The following is a 12,486-nucleotide window of genomic DNA, read 5'->3' on the forward strand; positions in this document are numbered from 1 at the left end:
GTTTAGTAGATGAAATTTATAAAAGGAGTTGATAACTAAATAATAAAAAACCCTCTCGCATGCATTAGCAACCACAATTGTTTTCCTGAGTCATGAGAGCGAGAGAGCGAGAGCGAGAGAGAGAGAGAGAGAGAGAGAGAGAGAGAGAGAGAGAGAGAGAGAGAGAGAGAGAGAGAGAGAGAGAGAGAGAGAGAGAGAGAGAGAGAGAGAGAGAGAGAGAGAGAGAGAGAGGGGGGGCAGATAACCCATGCTATTGATTCTCGTGGCCAGAGACATAGCTCTTTTAAAGGGACGGCCTGTGGTACAGATTTTAGCAGCTAACCAGTCGTACCTACAGACTGCAAAAGTCAAGATTCTGGCAAAGTTGCAACAAAATCACAAATGTTGCAGAATTTTGCTTAAACATTTTGCCAACTTATTTTTATTTATCGACTGATGGAGCCCACTGGAGAGGAGAGCAGCCCTTCTATACACAAAACCCACCTATGACATATCAAAAGTCTAGGGTTTGACCGTCAGAAAAAAAGAAAATTATTTCCCTTTAACAATAAAATAAAAGACAAACAAAGAAAACTGCAATTTATTGTGTGAAACCAAGACCATGTATTTTCCCTCAGTTGAATGTGTGAAGTTCAAACTTATTAACAGTCAAAATATTTCATGTAAAACTAAAAAAGTGGAATGCCATTAATTCTTCTTCTTTTCATAAATAAATTAAAAAATCAATGCTAGGACAAGTTAAAATCATAGTTCTAAATGCTCATTGTCACTATCTTTGCCATTGGCCTCGTTTTGATCTGCCTTCAATTCTTCTTCTGCTTCATTTTTCCGTCTTTGTGACTCGTCTTCTGTTTTTTCTGGCTCCTGTTCAGTTTTTTCTTCAGTTTCGTTCATCTTTTTGAATTTACCTTTCCCACTACTTGTCTCATTCTTTGTTCTAATTTTTTCAACAACCTCCCTCATTTTTCTTGCTCTGTTTGCCTGCATCCTCGTAGTCAAAATGCGCAACTCACGTTCTAAGTCATTGGCTTTATCCAGAAATGATAAAGTAGTAAAGCTAGGATTTTCAGTAGGTGCCTGAGACTTTAAAATTGACATTGTGTCGTTGAGCCATGCTTCAGTCCTATTAATGAGTGAAGAAAAACCTAAAAAACGAGAAACCGAAATAGAAAAAAAACAAACGAAACGTTGCAGTCAGAAATCAGTCAAGCAACTTTTTTACGAAGGGATATTAGGGACGAAAACCGCAAATAAAATATACAACTGACCTGCGGCTAAATATTCGTCACTACAATTTTGCACAAACAAACTATAGTGCAAACAGAATACCTAAGAAACCTTATCATAAAAGCTTGATTCGTTTACTTGTACAAATAATTTTAACACCAAAACACTTAAACTAAAACAATCTTTGAAAAAGTTTACTTTAGACACATTGAGTGCAAATTATTTCAACACAATTATTGGATTGTCAACACGATTGCTATTAGAAGAAAGGCTTGATAACCAATTTCTACTCTGTCCAGGGAACTTAAAATCTTTTCTTAGTCAATAAAGTAACTAAGAATTTAATGGTAATAAAAATATATTTTTAATCATCGTATTTGGTCTAAATATCTATTTAAATTTATCCCCTTTTCTCTTTAAACCAACAACAAACACTAGTCTTACCGATTATTTATGAACTATGCATCAATAAGTATTGTGACTGTCTTACAAGGTTTGCCCTTTTTGTATTTCAATCTTTTATTCTATTCTATAACTATTGTCCTTTTTTTTATTGAATTTTTAGTGCATTGAATATTTTTAATTGTATTGAATACTAATTTCTGCATTCCAATTCAATAAATATCCAATTCAAAGAATTGAGATGACCCCAGGTTAAATAGGGACAGTATTGAGAAGTAAATAAGTTTTCTTAACATTCTTAATAGTCACCATTTACAAGGCTAGATATTAAGAATATATAAAAAGACTATGTGCTTTGGAAAGTAGAATGCTCGTCAGGGTACAATGAAGGTAGGGAATGAAATGATTGAGGATAGATGGCACTGTCGCGTTCATAATAAAATATTAGATTCCTACTCTTTAAATAACGATTTTTTTTTCTAACCTTGACAAATCTGTTTAATTTTGGGCTCTTTGCCCAATACTGAAATTACAAAAGCATTGAAAAAAGTCCATAATTGGATAGTACAAACAATAATGTACAGTACAAACAAACAAATAAGTCTTTTGACCTTACGTGTACCAAACACCTGCAGGACTATTACAATCTTCAAGGGAATAGGAAATTTACCAGTTTTTAGAAAAACCACCATTTTTTCTTTCTTGAAGTTGTAACATCTTTTGCTGGGAGTTTTTACGGCTGTTAGTGAAAATCATGGCTAAAAGTCATTTGACCTTACATGTGCCAAACAACAGCATACAACAGGACTGTTACAATTTTTTAGGGTATAGGAAATTTACCAATTTTTAGAGAAACATTGTTAAGTTACCTTCTTCAACACTCGCTTTTCAGTTTCAATGGATACTAGTGATCCCCTGAATTATCGTTTCAATATCGAAATCCAAGTGACGTCTTGTGGTATTTAACAATATTATTTTAAGCCACTAGCAGCCGTACCAGGAAAACGAATGAAATGAGTACTTAAAATAGTTACACCGAAACAAATATCGAGATATTTATCTCACATCTGTCACTATAACATCAATATCTTTAAATCATTACGGGTATATTTGTACTAAATTTGGTAACCGATAACCTTAATCATGTATAAACATAAACATTATAAATAAAGATCAAGAAATGAAAGGAGAGCAAACGAGTGCTTCCAATTAATTTTGCAAAACAGAAAAAATAGTGCTTATAGTAATTTAATCTTTTGAGAGTTAAAAAAAAAGAAGGTAAAAAAGTATTCCAACTAAAAACTTGTTCTATTGTTTGGAGATCATCTGCATTTTTAAGTCTTATCATATACAAAAAAAAAAGATACTTACTATTGAAATCATCTTCTTCCAAATATCGCTCTTCAGATGAGGCATTTTTAAGCCTTTCAGCAAAACTGGAGCTAACATTCAAAGCTTGTACAAGAACAGAAACGGCCTGATCTCGGTTCTTCATTTCCGCAGCTCTGAATTCTACATCTTTAGTAATTTCTTTGACATCTAAGAGTTTTTGACGAAGAGTATCAGCTGAAGCTTCAAAACCTAACCGGAAAAAATTATTCTACTTTAGTCATGGCTCTTTTTTTTTATTTAGTGGAATATAACAGTTACGAGCATTGAAAAATATTTTCATATTTCATCAACGGTATGTATCCTTATGCTCAGGGATGAATGACTTTTTTTAATTACTGGCATATGTTGATTAAAGAAAACTAGCGTTGATTAGATTCATATTATTAAATAAGACAATTATTAAATAATCATATTATTAAATAAGACATTTAGTGGTATATAGTGGACATATAACTAAAACAAAACATACTATTGCACAATCGGTTAGTTCTATTAAAAAGCACATTAACTTTTGACAAAAGAGACAAGGGACACAAACTATTGTTGAGAGACGAACAACATGGCTTCCGTCCATCTCGCTCCTGCTCAGACCTTATATAATTATATCCTGCGCATGTTGACCAAGCAATGCAACGAATGGAGGCAAATGATGCACCTTGTCTTTATGGATTTCGAGAAAGCCTTTGACTAAATACACCGAGAGTCACTGTGGAAAATCCTCCAACACTACGGCATTCAGGATAAACTGGTATCCCGGATCAGTGCGCTGTACGAAAACGCGGAGTGCTGCGTAAGGACCCACGAAGGAAATACAAGGTACTTCAGTATCATGTCTGGTGTCAAAGAGGGATGTGTCCTCTCCCCCCTGCTTTTTGTCCTTGTTATCGATTATGCGCTTCAAGATTGCACAGGATTTGGGATCCAAATATACGATAATAAACGACTAGCAGATTTTGATTTGGCCGACGACATCATTCTGATAGAGGCAAACAAGGAAAGGCTCCAGTAGCTTCTCGGTGTCATAAGAGAGAACCCGAGTCTTTTGGAACTGAAGATTAGTCCGGACAAGATAAAAAGCATGGTAACGAGCGACTTACCACTTGGCATAAAGTGCAGAGGCAATTCATTAGAGCAGGTGGTGGAATTCACATACCTCGGAAGTACAGTCGAAGAAACTGGATCAAGCGAAAAGGAGGTAGAGTCTAGTATTGGACAAGCCAGTGGAGCCTTTAATCAACTAAAGCCAGTTTGGCAATCGAAAAAGTACTCCCTGAAACTAAAATTGAGGCTGTTCAGCAGTAACGTCCTCTCTGCCCTCATATGTAGCTGTGAATGCTGGAAACTGAACCCACAGCAAGAAAAGAGGATTCTCGCTTCCGAGATCAACTGTCTTCGCAGGATACTGAACATTAACTGGAAAGTATGTATACACTTCGTCATACATACTAGTGGGACCTGAAGTTTATCAATTCGACAGTCCAACCCCAATGGGAAGACCTTTGGGCAGCAGCACATATGAGAAATGATTGGCGGCTTTGTCTGGATGCCCTGGGTGCCCCTGGCGGCACAGGAGGAACTAAGATCTAAGGTAAAAATGACTACTAATTTTTGGCACGAGTGGCAAAGAGCCATCAGGTTTAGAGTTTAGAAGACTCATGGAAAGCCTAACTGATCCATTTAATGTTAAATTAAAGGCATCCTAGAGGCAAATGGCAAACAGATTTCTGGATTTATAAGACGTAAAAAAAGTAAATACCACAGTGGAATATCTAATGTGTAAAAGGCTTCACAAAAAAAATAAACATGACACGCATTTGGAAGACATCCAACAGTGAACAAAAACAGATAAAAATGAAAAAGGCGTTCACAATCCTGAGAAGAACCTCTCTCCTAAAAAACAAACGAGATTCAGACAAAATTAATAGTAGAAAAGATATGAAGAACCTCAGCTATAGAAGAGGTGTTGGGAAATTTAAAATGAATATAGAGATAAAATGAATTACATTTAGAAATGACTACAGTTTGGAAAACATATTACAAATACGACGCTTAATTTTTGTGAGTTACATTTGAGAAACGTTCGACCACCTTCGGTACTGGAAAAAGGTTTAGCGTACGTATAACTTCTGATTATTTTACCAAAAGAAAAAAAAAAGGTTTTCTGTTTGTCCACACAGGGGAGAGGTTTCACCTAATTTTTCTTGGTTAAGCCAAAAATTTAGGAGTGTAGATTGGTTTACTGGACAGCGGGGGATAAAGTACTTATGTTGTGCACTTTTTGTTAACATTCTACGTTCAAAGATGCATTCTTCGAAAAGCGAAATGTTACCCAAGGAATCACCAAATTACAGAAAAAGTCGAATCTAAAGCGTAAACCAGGACATACACACATAAAAGAAAACAAAAGTGTTATATATTTTTTGGAACTACGCTTGTGCTTTGACGTGCTTTTAGAGTCAAAACCAGCTGTTGGAAGATAAAAAAAAGAGCAAAGTTTTTTTTTATTAAAAAAAGTATTTAGTCTAAATTTTTGTTGTAGTATTAGTTATTGTATATTTTTGCTTGAAATAGGTTGATTTTTTTAAGTTAGTTAGTAAAATAGGCTACGTTCTATCTGGTAATTTTGAAATTTGTGAAAATAGAAAAAGCGGTCTTCTTTAAATGTGCTCAGGTACTCAGAGACATATGCTCAGGCATTCAAACACAAATGACAAGTGCTAGTTTACATAACTTAGATTAAAGGTTTAACTAACAATAACAAGATAGCTGCTCCGTGAACGGCAATAATTTAATTATGAAGACTAATGAAAAGAGAATTCGGAAGCCAAGAATATAAAACTAATATGAGGAGATTTAACAATGGCCAGATCCCGGTGGTAAAGTGGATATTTAAGGTAACAGCGAATGCATTGCAGTTGCAAATTTTTCCACTTAATGACATTTGAATGGCAAATATGAGCAGTGAGTTAGAGAGAAGAGCAGGTGGTAGAAATCCAAAGTAGGTAAAGAAAAAGATTTACTAATACTGATAAAATGACATGAGAAATCGAAAATGACTCATACATACAGGTAATTTTTTTTTTCATGGAAAAGAAAGATGTTACGCTGGAAAATAGAGAAAACGCTTTTGAATTAAAGCTGAATATAGATAGTAGTTAGCGCTCCCTAGAAAACGAACACAGTAAGGACTACTTTACAGCGTAACACAGTATATACCACCTGCTTCAAGATGTTCAAGGCGAAAAAACTTTGGAAATACAGTCACAAATTACAGGACTGGTCTCTGTTCTACAGCTAACTTTTCCGTTCTTCAAAATACAGCCTCAATGGTCACCCTGAGAAAAAAATAAGCTTTGTCAACACTAAACACTACTTCCTTCATTATTAGAGCGAAGAAGCTCTTAAATCAATCTTTACAAAGAATATGACTAATAATAAATCATTTTACCAAGTAAAAATCATCAGTAAATTTTTAGCATCTTACAGCAGCAATTAAAATTCAATCTTCTGTAAATGACAAAGAGTCTCAAAGAGCAACGCATCCATATTTTGCAGCCACAAGTGGCACGAGTGGCAAAGAGCCATCAGGTTTAGAGTTCAGAAGACTCATGGAAAGCATAACTGATCCATTTAATGTTAAAATTAAAGGCATCCTAGAGGCAAATGGCAAACAGATTTCTGGATTTGTAAGACGTAAAAAAAGTCAATACCACAGTGGCATATCTAATGTGTAAAAGCTTCACAAAAAAAAAAAAAAATAAACATGACACGGATTTGGAAGACATCCAACAATGAAAAGACAAATAAAAATGAAAAAGGCGTTCACAATCCTAAGAAGAACCTCTCTCTTAAAAAACAAACGAGATTCAGACAAAATTAATAGTAGAAAAGATATGAAGAACCTCAGCTATAGGAGAGGTGTTGGGAAATTTAAAATGAATATAGAGATGAAACCTCAAATGACCCCCATTAGTCCTTAAGGAAAATGGAAAAGAATCCACTACAATAAACGATCCTCCTGAATAAACTTATGAAAAAAATTACAGCTCCTCTAACCATCAAGAAACCAGTGGGCCAATCCCAGACGCCGATATGAAAACGACAAATTAGCCATCCAATTAAACAAATTTCTCTTTAAGGGTTTAAAATATGCCTTAAGAAGCTACAGTCTAGGGGAACCAGATCTGATGATGGATAACATTAAAACTGACTATCAGAAGAGCAAAACGAATATTCTACAAACTTCGTTTAAACGATCCGTTAAAGCAGGATGTGCTCCCAAGGAATAGAGAAGGACCTTCACTATCCCTGTACTGAAACCACAAAAGGACCCTTGAACCTCACATTTATAAATTCAAACTCAAGTATAATTCTAATTAATTTGGAAGTTCACAAATCTGAACTGTTCAAACTATGGAATACTTGTTATCTTACGAGAAAAAAAATCAATAACAATAAATGAGTCAAATCCTAGCAGAAATGATGAACTTTGCATTGCACTTTATATGAAACAGACAAAACAGATCATTTTTCTTATTAAAATCCGGAAATGCATAAAATCGCGATACCTTAAGACAGGGTCGACCACCAAAAGAAATGAACAAAATATTAATTTTGCATAAATATTAGCTTATCTTATGTAAAATAAATTTAAAATGAAAGGGCACCAATGACATACTTCTCTTTTACTTTAAAAATACGAAAATACAATGCAATCGTTTGAAGAACAGGAAAAATCACCGACTCCCAGTCTATGAAAACTGCTTATTCCTATTGACTGTTCCATCACTAGACAACTGTTCTTTTAAGAGATCGACAAAACAATATCATAGAAATAGAAAAATAGTTCTCACTATTTATTCTACTCTTAAGATCCATAATAGCGTGAATAAAAAATATTGTGACTTAAGACTGACGGCAAAATCAGACCGCAAAATTTTTGCAGAGCCTATTTTCTATTGTTGAACAATACATTTTTTCTAATTATTTACACGGGTGAATAAAGTTCTCCTTGTCAATGGTGCCAAGAAATACGTAACGCAAACAACTATTGATTTTCAGATAGACGCTTTTGAATCTTCTCAATAATTAAAACTATTTACTTTTCAATAGTTTCTCTTGTTTTCAATATTTTGGAATTTTTCATGCGGTTTGTAATAAAAAAGCTAATTTTGAAATGACCAGCAATAAAAACATTTCTGTATGATATAAAAAACAAATAAGGACAATATAATTGAGAAATTAATTCTTGCCAGGATATCAAATAGTACTTTTTGAGTTTTGTTGATTAAAAGATCTCAAACAAATCATTTTTTTTTATTTTTACATTCTGTTTCATAATTGGAACGAAAACTTAATTGCAAATCACAAAAAAAACTGTATACCGGAGAGAGGCAATTTTTCACGTTCCGAAGACATTTTCTGTGGGAACCATATCAGGTGAGAATATCGCTTCTTAAGATTATACGATACCGAACACGTTGTGGAATAAGGCCAGGACACCACATGCCGGGCAAGTATACCGGTAAAAATCGGTAACCTTCCAAGAAATCGTCAAAGATTTAGGTCGTTTTTTTTTATAACCTAATCCTTGCCTGTTCGGGGCATCTGGCTTTTCTCTACTCATAGGTTATTCAGCAAAACCAATTTTGTTTACGACTTGAGGACGCTAGGAATAAGGCCTTAAAATCTTTGTGTTATTTATGTACTATAGTTTATCCTGATCAATTCTGGGCAAATATCTCTTAATTAAAAAACAACAGCAAATAATTACCATCTTCATCAAGCCAAATGGCAACTTCTGAGCATTTAGTCCGAATTGCTTCTTTCTCTTCGTCTGTTGATACTAATGCATGTTCGTCTTCATAAATTTTATTTTGCATGTCCAGAACATATGATTCTAAAAGGTTAAATGCCTGAAATGAAATAAAAAAAATCAAATAAACTAAGGATCGAAATAGGATGTAGAAAGACTATAGTAATATAGTAATATACTTCTGTTTGGTTTCCGTTAAGTCTAATGGATGTTCAGAGAAGGGCCACTAGATTGGTCCCATACCTTCAGCGCCTTTCCTATCCGCAGAGATTTTCTAGGCTTCAACTTCCGTCGTTGAAGTTCCGTAGACGTCGTAATGACCTTGTAAATGTGTTTCGTATAATTAAAGGAGTGGATGATATTGATCCAAATTTATTTTTTAAATTTAGCCATTATCACTCTACTTGTTAACATGATTATAAATTATATCCCCCAAAACCACTGAAAAAAATTGGTCAATTATCTTTCGTTAGTAGAGTTGCCGGACCATGGAATGGTTTGCCTTTGGAGGTTGTCGAGGCAGAGAGTGTTCGAATTTTTAAGAGTGCATTAGTAAATACGCCTTTTTATTTAGACGCTTTTGTTGTGTAGTCTCGTGTTATTTAGAAGTTTTTGCTGTTTAGTTTGTCGTTGCCAATTTACTTTAGATTAGTATTATGATTTTGTGTTTTTGCGACAAGCATTGATGCTAACCGCTATTCGTAATAATAAATAAATAAATAAATATATATCGAAGGAAACACAGTGAGATACAAAGATATGACTGCACCAATAGACTCCATGAAGCTAATTTGATGAAGTTGTTGAAAGATGTCTCATTTTCGATACAAATCAAAATCAATCTTTTTCCCTATTAATGGCAGCCGAGAATAACGGAAAGAAATGATGCAAAAACAAAATATACACGTAAGTATTGTGATAGAAATAGGAAAATTTAGTTCACGCGATTCCCTAATACATGTACATAACATAATTAGACATTCACATAACATAAAGGCTTGCAAAATTGTACAACAATATATTTTTTTCACTAGTTTTGGCCAGATGAACCATGATTACATCGTTCAATTTGGAACTTATTCCGAGGTTGTCCAGAAAATCAAAGTAAATAGAATATGTTAAAGAAGCATATATGAAAAAGGGCATATCAAGTGATTTTGCAGATCTTCTCATTCAACACAGCAGGAGTGATTTATAGCATTTATGCTTTGATTAGAACATTGGATGTCACCCACACCCATTTTTAGAACGAATTCGGTTTCGATCCCGAGCAGTAAAGTATTGAATGTTTGGCGAGATTGCAAACAAAAATCTCTTTTTTTTTTCCTAGTTTTAATGGTAATTTCCTTAGCGGTTAATGTTTTTACGTTTTACAACGTAATTTTTACCGACCGTCCTTAACCATTTAACGATGTTAGATCTTGAATTGATCATTTATATTCATTCGCATTTTCATCTGTCAAAACACAGACAGAACCATGGGAAGGAGTAGAAAGCAAAAAAGCCTATATTTTCCCTGCAAAAGTAGTCAGGCCAATTGCTTGGCTCTAGATAACTTGCCCTTATTCTGGATGTACTAGTAATTTGCTTTTCGTAAAAAAAGAATAGCTTCTGGGAATATTCCAAAAACTGGAAATTTTTTGCTGCCTCCGCAGACGGAAGGCTCATACTTCTTGTTTAATGAATCATGAAGCATAACACTAAGAAGAAAATGTGCATAATAAATTTCCACAAAAGGTCTTTGTCGAAAGTACGTTACTAGCATATAAGTATTATGAAAATAATATTGGTAACCTATAGTTTTCCAGGGCTCCTTCAGTAAAACTAAATTACGAAGCCTGATCTATCGGACCCAATATTGGCTTTGAGAAAGCCTGCCACCACCAATACTATAATCCATAGTTGTTAAAAGCCATATGATTTCCACAGGAGGGGGAGGGCTCATTTGTTGTTATTTCATCGTAAGTTTTTTTTCATGCAACTAACTGATTGAAAAAAGTGGAAATGATCACAGGTTATTATGCGTCAGAAAAATAAATATTATTGAACTCCTGCTTGTTCCTTCGGAATGAATGATAAAGGCAACCTACTTAATGGCTTGATAACTATGGCTTCGAATACTTTCAGAGAACTAACACAGTTCGAAGCTGTCTCTGTGCGAAGCATAACCATGACTGGACAAGTTTAAATTGAATGATTATTGAACACATAAGACGCATGAAATTTAAGAAAATGATTCGTATTAGTATTTTAATGAAAGAAAATAATTTATTAATCGTGTTTCTTGTGTATATTTAGCATCCAGTCCTGCTGCAAATCATTTTTCTTAGAGGGGGAGGGAGGGGTGTAGAAAGACTGAATCTGCGTTTTTGAATGTTTTAGGGTGAGTTTTATCCGTGACAGTTTTCCCCTTTGGCTGTGTTTCTGATATTTTTTTTCTAATAACCATTGTCATTACAAATGCGGATTATTCTTTACTGTTGTTCCGGGACAGAGGAAAGGAGTCGCATCACCCTAACTGTCAGAGAGGGGTGAATATTCAAGGGTGTAATTTAGTGAGACATCATCCTGATTTTATGGCTGGAAGAAGGTGAAAAGTAACAATATTTTGAACAGCATTAAGGTATAAACAAACCTAGCTTCACAACCGTTGAAAAAAAAACCCATAAAAGCTTAGAAGTACCAAATACCTAACATAACTTATTATCGCTGGCTTTCAGAAGGTTTTTGGTCTGATTGATCATAGGGTAGTCACTAGTAAACTTTTAAATGAGCCAAGTGCTCACCAATTCGATGTTCGAACTATTATTTCTTTCTATCAAAACGTACCGAATGTGTCAAATACTAGAATAGTCACCATAATAGCCTGTAAGTTTACTGGATTGCCGCAAGGTGCCTCACTAGGTCCTTTATTCTTCCTTGTTGTGATTAATAGCAATGGTGAAAGTCTACACTATTCGGTTTCTCTCAAAATTAAGATGCCCATGAAATCATTCTATCCCTATTTACACACATCCTGTTCGGTCTTTATTAAAGTGTGCAAGTCCTTTTTTGCATTATGGCTTAGCTAAAGGAAACAAATGTAGAATTGAAGTAATTTCAAGGAGAGCCCAAGACTATTAACAAATGCCTTTACGCTCGTTTTTTAAAGCAGGTATCTTCTGTTACCCTACATGATAAACACATGGACTTTGCATCAGTTTTTGTGAGAAAGTTTTGATGATTTCCCAGACACGTGAACTATTTCTTCCCTAGCGAAAATCCATCAGAAGTCATCTTTAGAAGGAGAAATGCCAAAACAATAGCTAATTCATATACCAAATCGGATAAGAAGTTTTATACCGTCTTTTGCTTGCAGTGTTAACATTTAACGTCATTTTTATTTGGGTTATCCCTTTTCAACTCCATTATGCTATCCCGTTTAGTTTGATGTTACATACTCCTATCATAATTAACCAATGAGTTTTCATAGCGTACGCTACTAAGTTTGTTGTATATCTAAAAGCTTTTTTCCTCATACTTATGTGATTTTTGACAAACATAAACATATGTAGTTTATCAAGTTTTTATTATATTTTGCAGCTTTTTCAATCCTTATTTAATTTTTCTAACCAGTCATTTGTTGTTCCTTTATCAAGATTTATGTACTT

At 34.3% G+C, this 12,486-nt stretch overlaps 1 protein-coding gene across 2 annotated transcripts in view; it reads right to left on the minus strand.

Moving 5' to 3' along the window:
• Positions 1 to 561: 561 nt before the first annotated feature.
• Positions 562 to 12,486, minus strand: part of LOC136025087 (hypoxia up-regulated protein 1-like) — a 101,202-nt gene continuing 89,277 nt past the window's right edge. For both annotated transcript variants that reach the window (XM_065700804.1, XM_065700805.1), the window contains exons 10-12: positions 8,795 to 8,936; positions 3,001 to 3,210; positions 562 to 1,145 (exon numbers count right to left, since the gene is read on the minus strand). In XM_065700804.1, the coding sequence (XP_065556876.1) occupies positions 745 to 1,145; positions 3,001 to 3,210; positions 8,795 to 8,936 (753 nt within the window). In that variant the 3' untranslated portion in view covers positions 562 to 744. The remainder of the gene's footprint in view (positions 1,146 to 3,000; positions 3,211 to 8,794; positions 8,937 to 12,486) is intronic.

This window comes from Artemia franciscana, chromosome 3, assembly GCF_032884065.1.
Source record: "Artemia franciscana chromosome 3, ASM3288406v1, whole genome shotgun sequence".
NCBI classification, from domain to species: domain Eukaryota; kingdom Metazoa; phylum Arthropoda; class Branchiopoda; order Anostraca; family Artemiidae; genus Artemia; species Artemia franciscana.